This window comes from Cibotium barometz, chromosome 23, assembly GCF_041138505.1.
Source record: "Cibotium barometz isolate CiBa-2024 chromosome 23, ASM4113850v1, whole genome shotgun sequence".
NCBI classification, from domain to species: Eukaryota; Viridiplantae; Streptophyta; class Polypodiopsida; order Cyatheales; family Cibotiaceae; genus Cibotium; species Cibotium barometz.
The window spans coordinates 39952197-39968972 of NC_141068.1; the positions used below are offsets into that span (position 1 = coordinate 39952197).

General features: G+C 39.2%; 1 protein-coding gene across 1 annotated transcript; it reads left to right on the top strand.

Moving 5' to 3' along the window:
- Positions 1–10974: 10974 nt before the first annotated feature.
- Positions 10975–12175, top strand: LOC147625930 (leucine-rich repeat protein 1-like). Its single transcript, XM_086817762.1, has 6 exons — positions 10975–11062; positions 11285–11417; positions 11547–11618; positions 11708–11851; positions 11970–12041; positions 12124–12175. Exons 1-6 carry the CDS (start codon positions 10975–10977, stop codon positions 12173–12175), a joined length of 561 nt encoding a protein of 186 aa, XP_086673888.1.
- Positions 12176–16776: the final 4601 nt, after the last annotated feature.

The window sequence follows — 16776 nt, forward strand, 5'->3', positions numbered from 1 at the left end:
CTAAATATTCATCTGAGAAAATGCCTATGTTTTTAGATGCTTATTTCAACGGATATACCTATGTTTATTCCAACATATATACCCACGGATGCAGGGATTTACTACTGCCAGTTCCGATGGATGCATTGAATTACCGACGCGCCAACTCCGACAATGGATGCATGGATTTACCGACGGACATTCCTACGCTTTTTTCGATGGATATAAGGTTAATTTCTTTTTGGCATAATGGTGCATCTAGGTACAATTCTGTACCTGGATGCACCACTATGCCAAATATGTAAATATTGTGAAACATTTGTATTCAACTGATGTTTTATACAAACTTAAAGAATTGAGGCAAACAAAGATACATTGATACAAAATCAAGTTTCATTACTGGATATCAAACCACAAAGATACATTGTTACTAATATCAATCCTTATACGATAAACGCTGTATACAAAAAAGTGCTCGCATATGCGAGCGAACTATACATGCCCAAAAGGGGTGCAAAAAAGATCTATATAATTCCAAAAATATGCACACAATTCCAAAACTATGCGATCTAAAGTGGTGTCCAATCTGGGAGCTAGCCTCAACATGGAGGCTCAAGTACTGCTCTCTGCAAAAACAATCCAATAGCCACAAATTAGCATATACAATCTTATCGAAATGGCGTATGGTATGAAGCACTTACCGAAACAACAACTGTCCAATCTACATTTCTGCAATCTTGCTCAATGCACTCAAGAAAGGCATGAGTGCCATACTAGAATTCTTAATGCTCCTTCAGCTCGGTAGCCTGGCGTCTAACCACCCTCTCCTTGCATCTAAACACCCTCTCCTCGCATCTAACCACCCTCTCCTGCATACATGAAAAAAAACATAAATAAAAACATACAACTAGACACTAGTTGACATACAAATGAGAGGCTACAGAAAGCATGGATACTTATAAAATACTAATAAAAGGAGTGCCATCCACCTCTCCCCAGGTGCAAGCTCCCCATTCTCTCTAGTCGCCTCACTGGTGCTTTCTCTTGTTGCGCATATTGTCAAGGGTTTTCTTCGGGCTTCTTTATCTCCTGATCCCATTTCTCTTGGTCACAAAACCAAGGCTTTTCTCCCCCTATTTTTACCACTTGGTTGGCATCGAACCTCTTCTATTTCATAAAATCTCTCATGAGATCGTAGATCCACTTGTTAGAGACTTCCTCGCTACTTGGGAAATGCTTGAACTTGTTCTTGATTTGATAACATATTCTTGTTTTCTTCTCTGATGGGAGGTGGAGGAATTTGGTTAGAGTCTCATGGGCAAACACTATGCCACATAACTCGCTCACATGATTTTGCATCATATAACCTACATCATCAAGAATGATCTTCCCTTTCGACACTCTGTAAAGATGCTGATATGCATTGGGGATTGGTCTAGTACTACCAAAATGCCGACCAGATCGACACGATAAGATGGGGGTGTCGGCCACACTATGTATGGGTGGACGCTCTCGTGAAGGGGTAGATGCATCCGTGGCACTACCACCACAACAACCACCACTACCCCTATGACACGAACCGTGACTGTGGTTGGAGGAACGACCTGAGGGTGGGGGGGCTTGAGTAGGGGATGGTATGGATGTCGGTGTGACCATGGTTGTGGTTTTGTAGATGGGCCTGCACTTGGTTTGCCATGGATAAAATAGGCTCTAGTGATGGCTGCTTGATCACGGATGGCTTGTGCAATGAAGGAAAACAACTGATCAGGGATCATGACACGTGGAGTAGGTGGGAAAGTTGGTTTGAGGGTGGGGGTGATTCCGGGCTATATATGTGGTCCTCCATCTGCAGATGTGCATGGATATGGTTATGCAAGTTATGCAGGAGCATATAAACATGTGACAAATATATTAAGCATAAGACCAGAGGGCTTACCTCTGAGATTAGTTGTTAGAGTTCCTACATCACAAAAGCATAAAATTCACACTAATTAGCTACATTTTAAAAGCATAAAATCAAATAAATATGGAGAGAGAAAATGGGTTTACCTTTGAGAGATTAGGGATAGAGTGTAGAGATATGCAACTTGCAAAAAACAAAAAAAGCAATTAGAACACTATGTAGGTGTAAGAAAACATGAAAGAAAGAAAGATAGTGGTGTAAGAGAGTGCAGGGATGTAGGAGAGAGAGAGAGAGAGAGGACAACCAAAAGGTCATGTGGGGGGGGTGGAGATATGCAACCTGTAAAAAAAAACCCAAAAGAAGAAGATCAAAATACTATGAATTTGTGAGAAATCATGAAAGCAAGCAAGACGGTGATTTAGGAGAGTGTACCCTGGATGTAGGAGAGAGAGAGAGGACATGCAATAGGTCATGTGTGGGGGGGGTGTGGGAGATGAACTTACCGGCACACCACAAATGAAAGCTTTCAAAATGATGAAAACAGAGTCCATGGTTCGGTGTTGTAATTTTTTTCCAGTTTTGGAATGAGTGTTGGAGAAGGACATTGGAAAAAGTGTCGAAAAAAATATCCGGAACAGTGTCAAATTTTTGTTTTCGACTTCTTTTTTGACAAAATTTATGACATGATTTTTAGCAAACTTTTCGATGAAATTTTCAGTGTCAATTTCGACGACAGGAAATATTATACACCAAAAATGTATGCGTAACCATTGAAATTTCCCACCCCGCCACCCTTCCCATTAGAATTTAAACTTTGGCCGACTAGACTATGGGCTAATATATAAAGGGCCATTCGCCCCCCCCCCCAAAAATACAAATTTACGATCATGGATGGTGTGAAAACTACCAACATCAAAACGTAGAGGAGAAAACTACAAACACATCAAAACGCCAGGACGTAGAGGAGAAATGCTTGTGCCCTTGCGATCGGTGCAAGCACCAAATCTTTCGACGACGAAGAATTTACAACTATGTAAAGAAAAATGGTATATTTCTAGTTGAGTATCTAAATGCCTTACTTGGTGTTGCAAATGTGTGTCCTAAAAATGATGAACATATCGATTGCTTGGACCTTCAACCCGAGCGGAGTACTAGATGGATAATGACACAGGCAAGTACTACTCATCCTCATGTTGAAGAAGAAACTATGGTGGACTCTACAATGTATTTGGAGAAAGACATGGATGACGTGATAGACGCCCTACATGATCCAGGGAATATTGAGCGAGAAATAGCACAGGAAATGGGTAATGTCTATCAATGCATGGAGCAAGCCTTGAGAGAAGAGCAAGAGTTGTATAGGTTGGCTCACACACCTTTGTAGCATGGTGCATGTATATTTGTTTTGCGTCTCATTGCCTCACAATGCTAAACTTGCAAAATCAATATTTGCATGGTCCGATACTAGCGTATCAAAACTTTTTGCGTGTACTTATCACCCTTTCCAATTTTTATCTCTTTCTTTTACCTTTTTTAAATCATCTTTGGTCAATATGATAGGTCATTGTTGAGAGATCAAATATTTCTAGAAGAAGGCAACGAGATGCCTAGCTATAGACCATACGCATGAAAATTCCATATTATTATCCATTGGTATGGACTACAATTCTTACCATGCTTGTCTAAATGATTGTGTTCTCTATCGGCAAGAGCATGTAGTTATTGCACAATGTCCTTAGTGTGGAGAATCTAGATATAGGAAAGATGTCCAAGGAGAAAGGGTTCCTATAAAAGTATTCAGGCACTTCCCTATCATTTCACATATTCAAACCATGTTTAAGTGTAAATCCACGGCGTCTATGATGTCTTGGCCAATTGAACCACTAGATCGATGGATGATGTTATGCACATGCTCGTTGATTGCCCTACATGATGGAGACACATTGAAGAGAAGTGGCTAGACTTTAATGAAGGAACCTCTTAATATTCACCTCAGGCTAGCTATGGATGATGTGAGCGTGTTTGGTTTTAAAAGTTCAACATGTAGCACATGGCTAGTTTGTCTTGTGAACTACAATATTCCACCATGGTTAGCAATACAAAAGGGACATATTTTTCTCTCATTAATAGTCCCTGGGAAGTACAAGGTAGCCAACGTGGATGTGTACTTAGCCCCGTTAATAGAGGAGCTACAAAGTTTGTGGGAAGGAATTGATGTTCATGACATGTCAAAGAGGTTTGGACAAAGGGAGTTATTATTACAAGGAATACTAATGTGGACTATTACATGACATGTCAAAGAGGTTTGGACAAAGGGAGTTATTATTACAAGGAATACATGACTATCAATCTCTGGATATAATGCATGCCCTTTATGTGGACCTACACTAGATTCTCATCATTCAAGAGGCTTGAGAAAGATGGTGTATGGAGTCACAAGAAGTATCTACTAGAGGACAATGAGCTACGTGAGGGCTTTTGGGTCAGCCTCCTCCTACACTAAAGGCAAGAGATTGTAAGAGAGCATGGGAAGGCAACGAAGGGTCTGTATCCCCTGGAATGAAGCAACTATCCATATTCTACCAACTACCATATTGGGAAGGTCTTCTAAATAACCATTTGCTTGACCCTATGCATATTTTAATAATATAGCCCTAGTTCTTTGGAAAACTATTAATGCAGTCACAGAGAGCAAGGGACAAAGGGATGATTTACAAATAAGTGATCGTATGCAACACTTATGGCCACAAATGAAAGCTAATGGTAAGTTGCTACTATGTAAATCTCCTTGGGTATTGATAGAAGAAGATAAAGCTCAAGTTAAGAAGTGCATTTTGGAGTTTCATCCTTCGACTAGATGCATGCACTGCCTAGAGAGGAGGGGGTCATTACAAAGGATAACAAGCTCTCCGCTTGAAATCACACGATTGGCACAAGTTTTTGCAATTTGTCTTGCATGTGGCCATAAAGGGTTGCCTCACTGACAACATAAGGGATACAATATACAATATTGGCACCGTGGTCTGTTGGATTTCATTGAAGGAGATAAGAAAAGAAACATTGAAAGTAGCCCGCTTAAATTCCATAGAAGAAATTACATTGGTGGAGAAGTTTCTATCAAACCACATATTACCCATACAGATGCATCTCCTAGTTCATGTTGTGGATGAGGTGGTTGCAGTGGTAGGGGTCATCCATTCACATTGGATGTTCTTTTTGCAGAAGTTCATGAAGACGCTAAAAGGGTTCTTCTATCAAAGAGCTTGCCTAGAGGGAAGTATGGCAATGGGATGGCTTGTGTAAGAATCCCTGGTGTACATCATAGAGTTTCTTACTATCGTAGATGCTGAAATGCCTAAACTATGGTCAACCGAAGAGAATGATAGGGTAGTTGGAGAAGAGCCACCAGGACATGGGATTGAGAGAAGGATGGATGTGGCCTTATGAGACAAGATCAATAAATTTTGCATCTTAAACTCAAAGAGTATGCAAAATTTGATCGAGAGGTATGGAGAGGCCAAGAAGGAAAGGAATCGAGCTCGTCAAGCTTTTCAAAAGAGGTCCGAACCACAACTCGCCAAAACATACCCTTCATCGTTTGCTATACTTCTAGACTTTTCTTCAAGTAGATGGGTCCAACAAACCTTACCAGAAGAAAAACTTCATGACGGAGTTATTACAGATGAGGAAGAGGATCTTGCATATGGTTGTGACTACTAATGTGTAGGTGATTTCATTCATTCTAAGCCTCGATATGTTCACATGTTCTCTAAATATTATTTACAACTTTTTCATAAACTAATGATGTGTTATTTTTGTTTAGTACCAAACATTTGCAACACTATGGTCACATGGACGCCATTTTTGAGTGGAGGGGATCGTTAAGAAGAGAACAACATTTGATTGTGGTGTTAAAGAAAATTTCATATACAAGAAATCAGGACTAGTGCAAGTGATTCAAATATGGATGTGAACATGCTAGATTACTTTGGAGCCATCCAAGATATCATCAAGGTTGGATTTAGAAAGTTTCATATGTTTATCTTTGATGTTAAGTGATTTACGATAGTCACAACAGGAGCACATGCAACCGTACGAAGAGACGAATCCGGATTAGTTTAAGTGGACTCCACAAAGATATGCACAGACCAAAAAGACACATTTGTACTACCAAAGTATTATGGGCAAATAATCTTTAAGGAGGATCCACGAGATCTAAGATGGTGGTCTGTAATCCAAGTGGCACCATGTAGTAAACAAATATATGAAGACATGGAAATAGTAGAACTAGATGAAGTAGAGATTGGTGTGGGCCAACAAGATCACACTCTACTACATGTCGAAGTACAACAAGAGCAAGGGCTAGATGAAGGTATAGAGATCGAATAGTTAGACATGGGAGATGTCTCAAACATAGTAGATGGTGATATTGACGAAGAGCCATTAACAAAAGAGGAACCCGAGCCAAAGCTAGAAGATTTAGAGGCCAACATAGATGCATATTCTATTCCTAAATGACTCAAAGATGGAGGGATTTTCCTTGAAATATATCTTTTTGGAGCTAACAATCTTTTTGAAGATAAGAGAGTTTTGTAAACATGCGAATATTCTCACATACTATGATTTGATGGTAATGTCTTGGTGTATGTGGAAAGAGGTGTGCAAGGACCATGAATCACCTCGACGTGATAGACTTTTCTTTTTGTTGCTTTTATTTACTTTTACAAGTATTTGTATATACCAAAAGTGAGAAAAAAAACATATATATTGGTTAAGATATAAATAAGCTATAAATAAAAAAACATATATATTGGTTAAGATATAAATAAGTTAAAAATAAAAAAAATGAAAAAGAATTTCGACGTTTATTTTGACGGCATTTTCGATGCTTTGATGGATGGCATTTCAGATGCGTTTACCCACATTAATATAAAAGATATTTCTGACACGCTGAAGGAATCATTTGAACTCGCCGCCGTCGAAATATAAGAATTGTTTACTAGTGCACGTGGAATAACCTAGGATTACGGTTAGGGTTAACCTAAGATTATGGTGGTTAAGACTTAGCACAAGCATGGGGACATGGAGGGTTCACACATGGGCAAAACACAATAAGAGAAGGGGAGCAAAGGCGTGCAAGATAGCCACGCGAAGAGGAGAGAGAGTAGTGAGAGGAGACCCGACACAATGGCTACCTGAAGGGTGTGCAGTTCCAATGTGTAGCTATGCTCATAGCTCTAGACTCGCACAACTATGCACCTAGCTATACAAGAGGATCAAGTTGCGTGTATAGTCACGTACAATGGAAAAAGAATCCAAAATTCTAGAGAGCTCACAATATCTCCTTGACAGGGTTTTTTTATAATACAATATCACTAGAAAAAGCACAAAATGTAATACAATCAAACATGGACTTTATCAAGATTGGCAAATTGAGAAATTGATTAATGTATTAGGGTGAGCTTAGCTTAACATTGGCCGCATCTTCCATCAAATCCACACATGCTAATTGGTCTATCTCAAGATCCATGTCCCATTGCAAGACAAAAAAAAGGACCTATCCCATTCCTAGAAGACTCGATGTCATCATCACATCATCATCATTAAGCTTGGATTCAATCACTTTCTCATCATCTTGGATAGGGAAACCTTCATCTTAATTAGTCGATGGTATCTCGCATGCTTTATCTTGTACTTGACCTTCTACATGTTCATTTTTGACTGCCACTTTGTCATTGAATACTTCAACATCGTATCTTGAAAAATGAGGAGCGACTTGTATGGCATGCCAACATTTCTTGTCAATTATATTCACATGAAACATAACCTTATAAGAACAAACACAGAGTGTAAATTAAACATGCATAAGTATGATATAGTATAAGATTGTGATTAGAATTTACTTGTTCACAATAGTGAGGTAGCACAAATGTGTCTCAAAGAAGAGCAACCATCGAGCATACACAACACCACACACCAATACTTCATCTATGAAGTGTATTGTAAGATATAATTGACTAGTGTTGAGGATAGTTCTTGGGAAGTTTTCCTCTATCATGCACACTGCCCTTTTACCATTACTTGGGCTATATCAATAGTGGATGGATGGATCTCCTTAGAACGTATGTACCTTAGATGGAGTTGAGTCCATTTAATTATTAGTACAACTAACCTTACAAACTAGCGCAACAATAAAATATAGCCATGTTGGAATTTTACTCTTTCATACCTCACCACTGCTCCCATTTTGTACACGGCCTTGTGTACTTTTTGATCTCCACACCCACTAATGACTATGGGAAGAATGAATTATGTAGCACAAAACATTGAAATCAATGCTATGTAATTATAATTCAAGGCCATCATGAAGTTTACACAAGCAAGTTGAACATATCTGTAACATCTTGTGCCAATCATGTGAGTTTAGACCATATAATTGAGTTTCTCCTTTATTCTTTGATTTTGTGAATGGCCTCTTTAAAGACTACATGACACACGTAGGGTACAAAAGGAGGCATTTTGATCCTTTTCTCTCATATCCTCTTTTTTTGTCAAGATTTAAGGTGCTTTAGGTAAAATTAACTTCCCATTCTCTTGAACTATTGGCCAAGTTGTGAGGAGGCATTCAATCAATCTCAACTCCTCCCGAACCACTAAAGAATATCTCTTGCCAATTATGTGGTCCCAAATATTTGATGCTATATTTTTAATGATGTGCATTAGATTTAGAAGATGATTGATTCGTAGCTTTGTTCATTAATATAGAAGGAAAAATAAGATCGAGTACCTTGTCATTCTTGGCGGTGGCAGATAATGGGATGATCCTCTCCATAATAGTTTCCAATCACCTACTCTTAGAGGATTTGGGGGGACTCCCTAGATGGAATAAAATTCTCATGATCAAATGCAAAATATCAATGATGGTCTTCATACATGACCTTCTTGAGATGCTTTGGCCATGGTGTAACAAGCGATGGTCCACAAATTAGACAAGCATTGTCAGCAGATGTTGCGAGTCCTAATTATGTACAATGCACAAATAATTTTTATTTGGATCGAGACAACTCATAGTTGATAATTCAAATCATAAGAAGGTGATTGAGCATAGAAAACATACCAAAGCACTCTCTATATCTCGAAACGTCATGCACTATCCACATTGAAATTGCCTTTACCTCTATGCTACGTTGTATAAGCGGTCATGACAAATCATGCACTTGGATGCCATGTCGTCATAGTGTCTCAAGCTCCTTGATCAAAGGTTCAAGGTACACATCCATGTTCCTGACCTTATTCTTTCTCAGAACGAGCAGAGCTAACGTCACATGAACCTTCTTTATTGACTCCCAAGGAGGGAGCCTGTAGTTCACTTCTACTATCACTGGCCATGTACTCCATGATGTCGATTTGAGACCAAATGAATTGAATCCATCCATACCCAATCCAATTCGTAAGTTACGTTTCTCGTCCTTGAATTCTAAACACTACTCTTCTATGTGTTTCCATGCCAGTGAGTCCATAGGGACCCTCATCGTTCCATCGATGGAGCGATTGTGTGCATGCCATGTCATGAGTTTCTAGATGTGCACAAATTACCAAGAAAGAAATAGTTTCTAGATGTGGATTGTTGTGTATCATAATCACCTATCCAATCAGAATCACTAAATGCTTACGGCTCTAAATCACCTCCCTTCACATAGAACCATCCAAGGTCTCGAGTGCCTTGCAAGTATCGAAATATACATTTAACTACCTGTTTGCCAATATGCTTAGTACTTGGGCAATGCGTGAACTTTAAAAGTTGTGTCACACCATACTGGCCGTGAGTTGTACAAATTGATTAGACATGCAACAACTTAATCATAAGTGGTAATGTTGAATGGTTCATCGACTTCCTGTGGACTAACTTTTACACCAGATTTCATTGGTGTAGAAATCGGTGTATAACTTTCCATATTAAACTTTTGCATTGATTTACTTTGACTGATTAATGACTATACCATTATATTGCTATATATACTGCATTTCCAAATAGTAGTGCCTTAATGTACTTTGACTACTTAATGACTATACCATTATCTTGCTATATAAACTGCATACCAAAATAGTAGTGCAAAAAACACCAAGATCGTACATCTCAAAATTTGAGGCAATGTAAGTCTTGAAGGCTATAATGAAATCCCCATTAGTGCCTGTATCACTAGCATGTCACCTACATAAAGAATAACAACAAAAAATTCTTGCTCATCCTTTTTACATATAAATATGACTATTTTAAAATTGTTATCCAATCAAATAGGTATGAATGTTCTCGTATACCAAGCCTTGGGTGACTGTTTCAAACCATATAAAGGTTTATTAGGCTTGCATACCTTCTGTTCTTGACCTAGTTGGGCAAATCTAGGTGGTTGACTCACATAAGCTTCTTCCTATAAAGTCACCATTCAAGAACGATGTTTTAGTGTCTAATTGGTGCACTTTCTATCCATGATGGGCTGCCAAAGCAATAGCAAATGGACATATGGGAAGTGGGAGCAAAACTTTCATCATAATCAATCCCTTTTTATTGGGCATAACCTTTTGCAAACAAGTATGGCATTGAATCTGTCAACTAATCCATCTGCCTTTGAAAACCCACTTGATCTATCTGCCTTTGAAAACCCATCTCTCTTTCTCTTAACTTTGAAAACCCACTTAGTACCAATAGCTTTCCGGTCAAGTGCTAGTAGATCCACATTTTGTCTGAATAAAACGAATTTCATGTTACGTAACTTTCACCTAATTTGGATCTTCTTGCTTATTTTAACGAGATTTCTGGCGACATTAATTCTGCAGCTACGCAACACCCGAATATTTAAAATAAAAACACTCATTTTTAGGGGCGTACTTTTAGTGACTTTTGTTAATAAGCCATGGTCCATCGTATTGATTGCCAACGCTCGCCACGATGCGCGCGCTTGTCGGGAAAGCGCGTAAACGATTTGAGGCGGTGAACTCTTGCTCTATAAATACCCCGCTACGTCCATGACTTTGCATTCGTCCCCGCTGCTCTTTTTCGTTAGCACCATAAAGCATAAGAGGAGGAATCCGCAATGGCAACTAGAGGAACACGTCCGCAAGTGTTGATTCTGTGTGTCCTCGGCTTGATCGCAGCCGCCGCTGCGCAAGTCAGTCCCGAGGGTACGTACGTCTGAGTAAAAGTACAGGTGTGATGTTGCGTTACTGGAGCTGTGTCCAGCCGTCTTGTCCTTGTGCTTGTGAATGTTTCTGAGCGGAACAAAAGGCGTGGCTGCTTGATGTTGCGTTACTGTGTTGCGTGAGCTGCCACTCCTGTTCTTGTGCTTGTGTGTTGCAGTAATCATCATAAAATGCTGCGCTTATATGTGATGCTGTGTGCTGCAGTGGACGCGCTCATTGCCTTCAAGAACGGGCTGCAAGATCCTCAGCAAGCAATGGACTCGTGGGATCCCAACTCCGTGGATCCTTGCACCTGGTTTCGCATCACCTGTGACGGCAACAATAAAGTCATCCGGGTGTACGTCGCCCTCGCGCCCTATCTAGTACTCGCATTTTTCTGTGCTTATATATTGGCCGCAACACGCTAATCGACAGATGCTAGTTTTGTGCACATAATTATACTCCATGATGTTGAGCTTGCACGCAGGGAACTGGGTGCCACCGGCATCTCTGGCACCCTCTCTCCACGGCTCGCGGATCTCTCGTCCTTGCAGTTCTTGTGAGTAGAAGTAGCAGCAGTCCTAAAATGAAGATTAGTCTCTTGCTCACCCTGTAATCAGGCCGCCTGTTCTTATATTCGACCTGCAGGGAGCTGTACCGCAATAGCCTGTCCGGCGGTATCCCAAAGGAGCTGGGCAGGATAGCCCCGCTGGTGGCCTTGCGTCTCTTCAACAACGACATCACGGGACCCATCCCCGCCGAGCTCGGTCAGCTCTCCAACCTGCAGTTCCTGTAAGTAGACGTAGCTTCATGTCTTCTGCCTTCATGACACACACATAGTTTTCTGTTATCCCACTAAATGGCAGTAGTCCTTATAAGTTTTGATCGTTTCTCGTCGTCGGCCATGCAGAAATCTCTCCAACAACCAGCTTTCCGGGCCCATTCCAACAGGAGGAGCCTTCTCCAAGTTTTCTGGTGACAGGTACGCGGATTCTGTCTCTCCCTCCCCCACGCCCGTGCACGCGCCTAAGTCTGGCTAATTTGCTTTGTGTCGGATTTCGCAGCTTTGCCGGAAACCCAGGCCTATGTGGAGCTGTGATCAACAAACCATGCTAGAGTACCTCACTACTAGCTCTGCCAATCTCAATGCTCTTGGTCTGAGTATTGATGAAAGAGTTCTTTTGATGTATTGCGTTTTGGGTGAGCTTTGATCTCACAAGGCAATGTAATTAATTTTCTAATTAGTATTCCCCATTCTGCCTTCCTTCCTTTGCATTCCATTGGGGCTTTCCTTGGTTGCATTTTGATTCTCGATTTGGAACTTCTCTTTTTTGAATGCTTCACCCTCGGTGAATCAAAAGAGCATGGAGACCCTTTGATCAACCTCACCTAAAAAAGGAAGGTCGTGTAAACAATAATACACATCCCAATAAGGTTCCAATAAGGGAGCCAAAGAAGTAGTGCTTAAGATATGTGTAAGGCCTAAAAAAGGATTGTCTCATCCTAAATACCAAACTGGACGCAACTTAAATGTTAAGGCTTTTAGGAATTTGGTTTGTTGTGTACATTTAGAATGTATATCAGGGAGATGCGAAGCTCTGAGAGTACGTTCGTATGTTTATTATCCCAAGACATGGCTAGTATAATCAATGAAATCACAGATTGATCCTTAAGGCTTTGGTGCTCCTTTGGTGTTTAATTTTATTACATTTACAAATCACAAAAGACTTTATTTATCGATCCATGCTGACATGCCATTAACATGTCGACGATTCATTCTCAGTATTGTTGCAAAGAAACATAGACATCTTTATGGAATTATACAATGACATGAAAGAGAATCTAATATTGCTCACAAACACAAAAACAAGGATGCCATCAGAAGTGCAACTCTAAAACAGTGTAATGTTCTATCTTGATATCCTAAGATAATGCATACAATATGATTTTGCAGAAACATTACAATTTTTGTAGAGATTTGCATGCCTCCATAGAAGGCATGCCAAATCACCATCTCACTTCTCAACCTCAATCTCACTCTCTCCAGTATCATAAACATGTATTACACCGGTTACCATTACAATAAATTAGATGCATGTTTTTGTTACAGCTTTTGGGTCAATCCATGTTTCCTTTAACCAGACATTATAAAATTTGGAGAGAGAATTGTAACTTTCTATCAAAGGTAACCTTAGAGAGACATAATCAAAGGTGAGCCTTGCAATCTCTAAACTTAAAACATCTTTATATGAATTTACACTTTCCACACAGCACAAGGTTTCAAATTAATAGAAATCTACAGGTTATTATTTGGTATAACTCTTAAATGTGTGGTTATTTGTTCTTTGTGGTAAGTCTATGGATTTAACAATGCATTTACACTGCACAACATTTATAGTTAGTCACACTATAGTTCTAATACATTACAAGTAACACAATTTAAATAGATTAGGAATTTGAAGAAACATAGTGTGCACAGTCAAAGCGTGTATTTCAAGTGGGCCTTAGGTGGTTGACAACAAAGAATTGATTATTTAAGCCCTGAGATTGTGTAGTGTGTGGAGGATTTCTAGAAGCACAATACTAGGATGTCTCCAAATAAGAGACATTTGCAAGAAAAGTGGGTTGCCAAAAAACAACACGAAGCCTATCTCATCCACTTTCTAGAGCTAGAAAAGGTACATATATCCAATTTCTCTATCCTTAATACATATGCTCATGCATTTCATTTTCTATCATAATTTTCCTTTAGTTTATACTATTAAATAGTTTCCTTTATAAGTAGAGTTTAGTAACAATACTATTTTAGTACACAATATAGTTTTCACTGCATAGTGAAACAAGTCTGACACTTGTGAGTATTAAGGCTAAGAGATAGCTTCAAGGGCACCACTCACCTCTACTCACCTTAACGTGTCGTGGGGACCTTTGCGATGGTCCACCTCGTAACCCTTGAGGTCTCCAAGCTCAACACTATCTTGGGTAGCTTACCATTCAGCATCTCTCGTGAGCGTTGTCACACCATGGCATTGCACTATAGGCACTACTCCCTCCTCTCGCCTCAAATCACTCACACACACTCACTAGCATGCATGGAAGAGACGATTAGAGAGAGTTTTAGTAAGAGAGAAAGATCAATTTCACAATTGGATATTGTTCTTGCATTATGAGAGCAATTGCCTTATCTACATGGCCATAAGTGTAACACATACTTAAATTATGGTTGGGCAAGTGCCCAAAGCTTCTATTTGGTCTATTGCTTGTACATTACTTCATCTCAAAATACATTAATGTATTGCAACACCAAAGAACACATCCTATCTAACTACCATACGATTTTGGACCAAAAAACACCGTCACACCTATGGGTGCCCATCCAAGTTTGCGATTCGGACACCATTGCTTTATGGCTTGTTTGTACATGAGTTTGGTATGTCCATCCTTGAAATTTGATGTAGATTACTAATTCTCTCGCATATATTTGTTGGTTGTGGCGAACCTTGTTAACCCTAAAATGGGTTAACTTCCCCACCTTCACAATGTCAATTGTGTCCTTGTGGCCAGATTGAAAACGTTGTCGAGGGGTAGACATATACATGGTGCTAATAATAAGTAGTCATTGTATGTCTCTGATTATCCAGAGGGATGAGGAAGAAGCTAGTTAGTAAAGAAAAAAGTTAATAGTAGACGCGATCCTAATGGGGGTGGGGGACATTACATGTGATTGCTCTCTTTCTTTTTTCTCTTTTACCCTTTTTGTTGCAATCACGTGCAAGGTTTAAATATTTATGGAGGTTAGTGGGGATTCTATGGTTGTTAGTAAATGGAAGAAGAGAGGTAGAGGTGTGAAGGAGCATTGAAAAGCAACACAAACAAGCACATCTCTTTGGTTAAATGAGTCCTTTTGCAGATTCTTAAAGGATTTTGTAGTGACTTGACCTGATTTTTATCCCATGTGCTTTTTTATATATTAAGAATAATTAGGTGCTCTTTGACCATTAGTCAAGTTGATTTACCATGAATTACAAAAGAGTGATTCCATAAACTTTTTTTGGAGCTTGGAGGAGTCAAAACACTTAGAAAGGATTAAAAGGATTTAGTTGATTTGCGAGGTTATGGAGCCATCGAGATCATTGGCTGCTATTGGCGAGGCTAAACTTTATTCTACACAATAGGCTAAACCATGTGCTTGGGGGGGAGGGGGGAGGGGGGGTCACTCATAAATATGTAAGCGTAGTACGTGGGTTCAACAGAAGGGATTTTTAAAATCCATTTTTTACACATTTTTTACGTACAAAAGGGTACCAGTTAAAAGGGTTATTCACAAGTTGACTAGAAAAAGGGTATGCTTTATTCATAAAAAATTCAGAGATAAGGGATTTTTAAAATAGGCCTTGAAAACACATGATATAGAGGGTTTACTTATAGTGAACCTCCCCGAGACCATGTGTCAGGCATACACCCACCATGGTCCCCCAATCCAAAGATGTACCTAGAAGGTATCGATGACAAGGCTTCCACTAGTGGGTGAGTAAAAGTATACTCATTGAGCAACTTCTTCCTTTGATTGTAGTAGACAAAGATGATTTTCTAGTTGAAGACTATGATTCCTTATATGAATAAACCACACTTTGTGATTTTGTGAATCACAATGGTGAACTTTTATGAAATTATAAAAGAATGGTTTCTTGGATTGTAAATATGATGAGAAAACACTATGGCCATGTGGTTTCACAATTCAGTGAGCTTCAGCCTCTGTGATTTTGCAGGTGGGAGAAATCATGGTCGTGACTTTTGAAGAATCATGATGGTATAAAACCTATGTTTATACCTAATGATGGTTGATATGTGATTTAGAATGACATGTTAGAGATAGTTTTGATGAATTCGAGACAGCCAAGGTAGCGTGATTATATAGAGATAAGAATCATGCCGAGAATCACGATGACTATATTGCATGTATACTAAGAGAAGATGACTTCAATAGTGTAGACATGATGAGAGGATGCTAAAATACCATACATTTATGCATTCTAAAGAATATTTGTTGGCATGATTTTGAGGAGTCACGGGCATGTTTTTTTTTAAAAATACAGCATTATTATTATTACAACACAATAAACGATTGTAGAATATACATGTGATGGAAAAAAATAGACCTCGAGAAGCGTGCAAAACAAAAAGTATAAGCGCCAAAGAGAAAACACAAGATTGGGTACTAACTGCACCCCCAAGCATGTGCCAAAAGCATCCCCACTTGAGGATTTATGGTTTTATTATTTTTAAAAATATATTACAAGGCTATTTCCTCCCATGCTTGCTCTGTAAGCTTTCTTTTAAAAAAAATGGGTAGTAAAATATTAGAAAATCTCACTCCCATGATAGTCCTCCCAGATGAGCAAGCAACTGCCTTAGTTATAAATGTTAGAGTGCATAGGTGATTGAATGCATTACTCTTTCCCATGTGCAAGCAATGATCGTATAGGCGTCTCCATTTGGCCAAAGAGGTTATGACTAACATTCCCTCTTATTAGCACACAGAGTTGATTAACACACAATTAATCTTGAGAATCTTATACCAGCACTGCACAGTTGGTTAACACATAGGTAACCCTATTTTAAACTAAAATATGTCATTACACATAGCTGATTAACACACAGTTAATCTTGACAAAATTATACAAGTGTATACAGTTGATTAACACACAATTAACCCT

What these genes read in the sequence shown, in the direction of transcription:
- LOC147625930 (XM_086817762.1), top strand. Translation starts at nt 10,975, where the DNA reads ATGGCAACTAGAGGAACACGTCCGCAAGTGTTGATTCTGTGTGTCCTC. An exon ending in AACAATAAAGTCATCCGGGT is followed by an intron (nt 11,418 to 11,546) that starts GTACGTCGCCCT and finishes GCTTGCACGCAG; the next exon opens with GGAACTGGGTGCCACCGGCA. An exon ending in CTCTCCAACCTGCAGTTCCT is followed by an intron (nt 11,852 to 11,969) that starts GTAAGTAGACGT and finishes TCGGCCATGCAG; the next exon opens with AAATCTCTCCAACAACCAGC.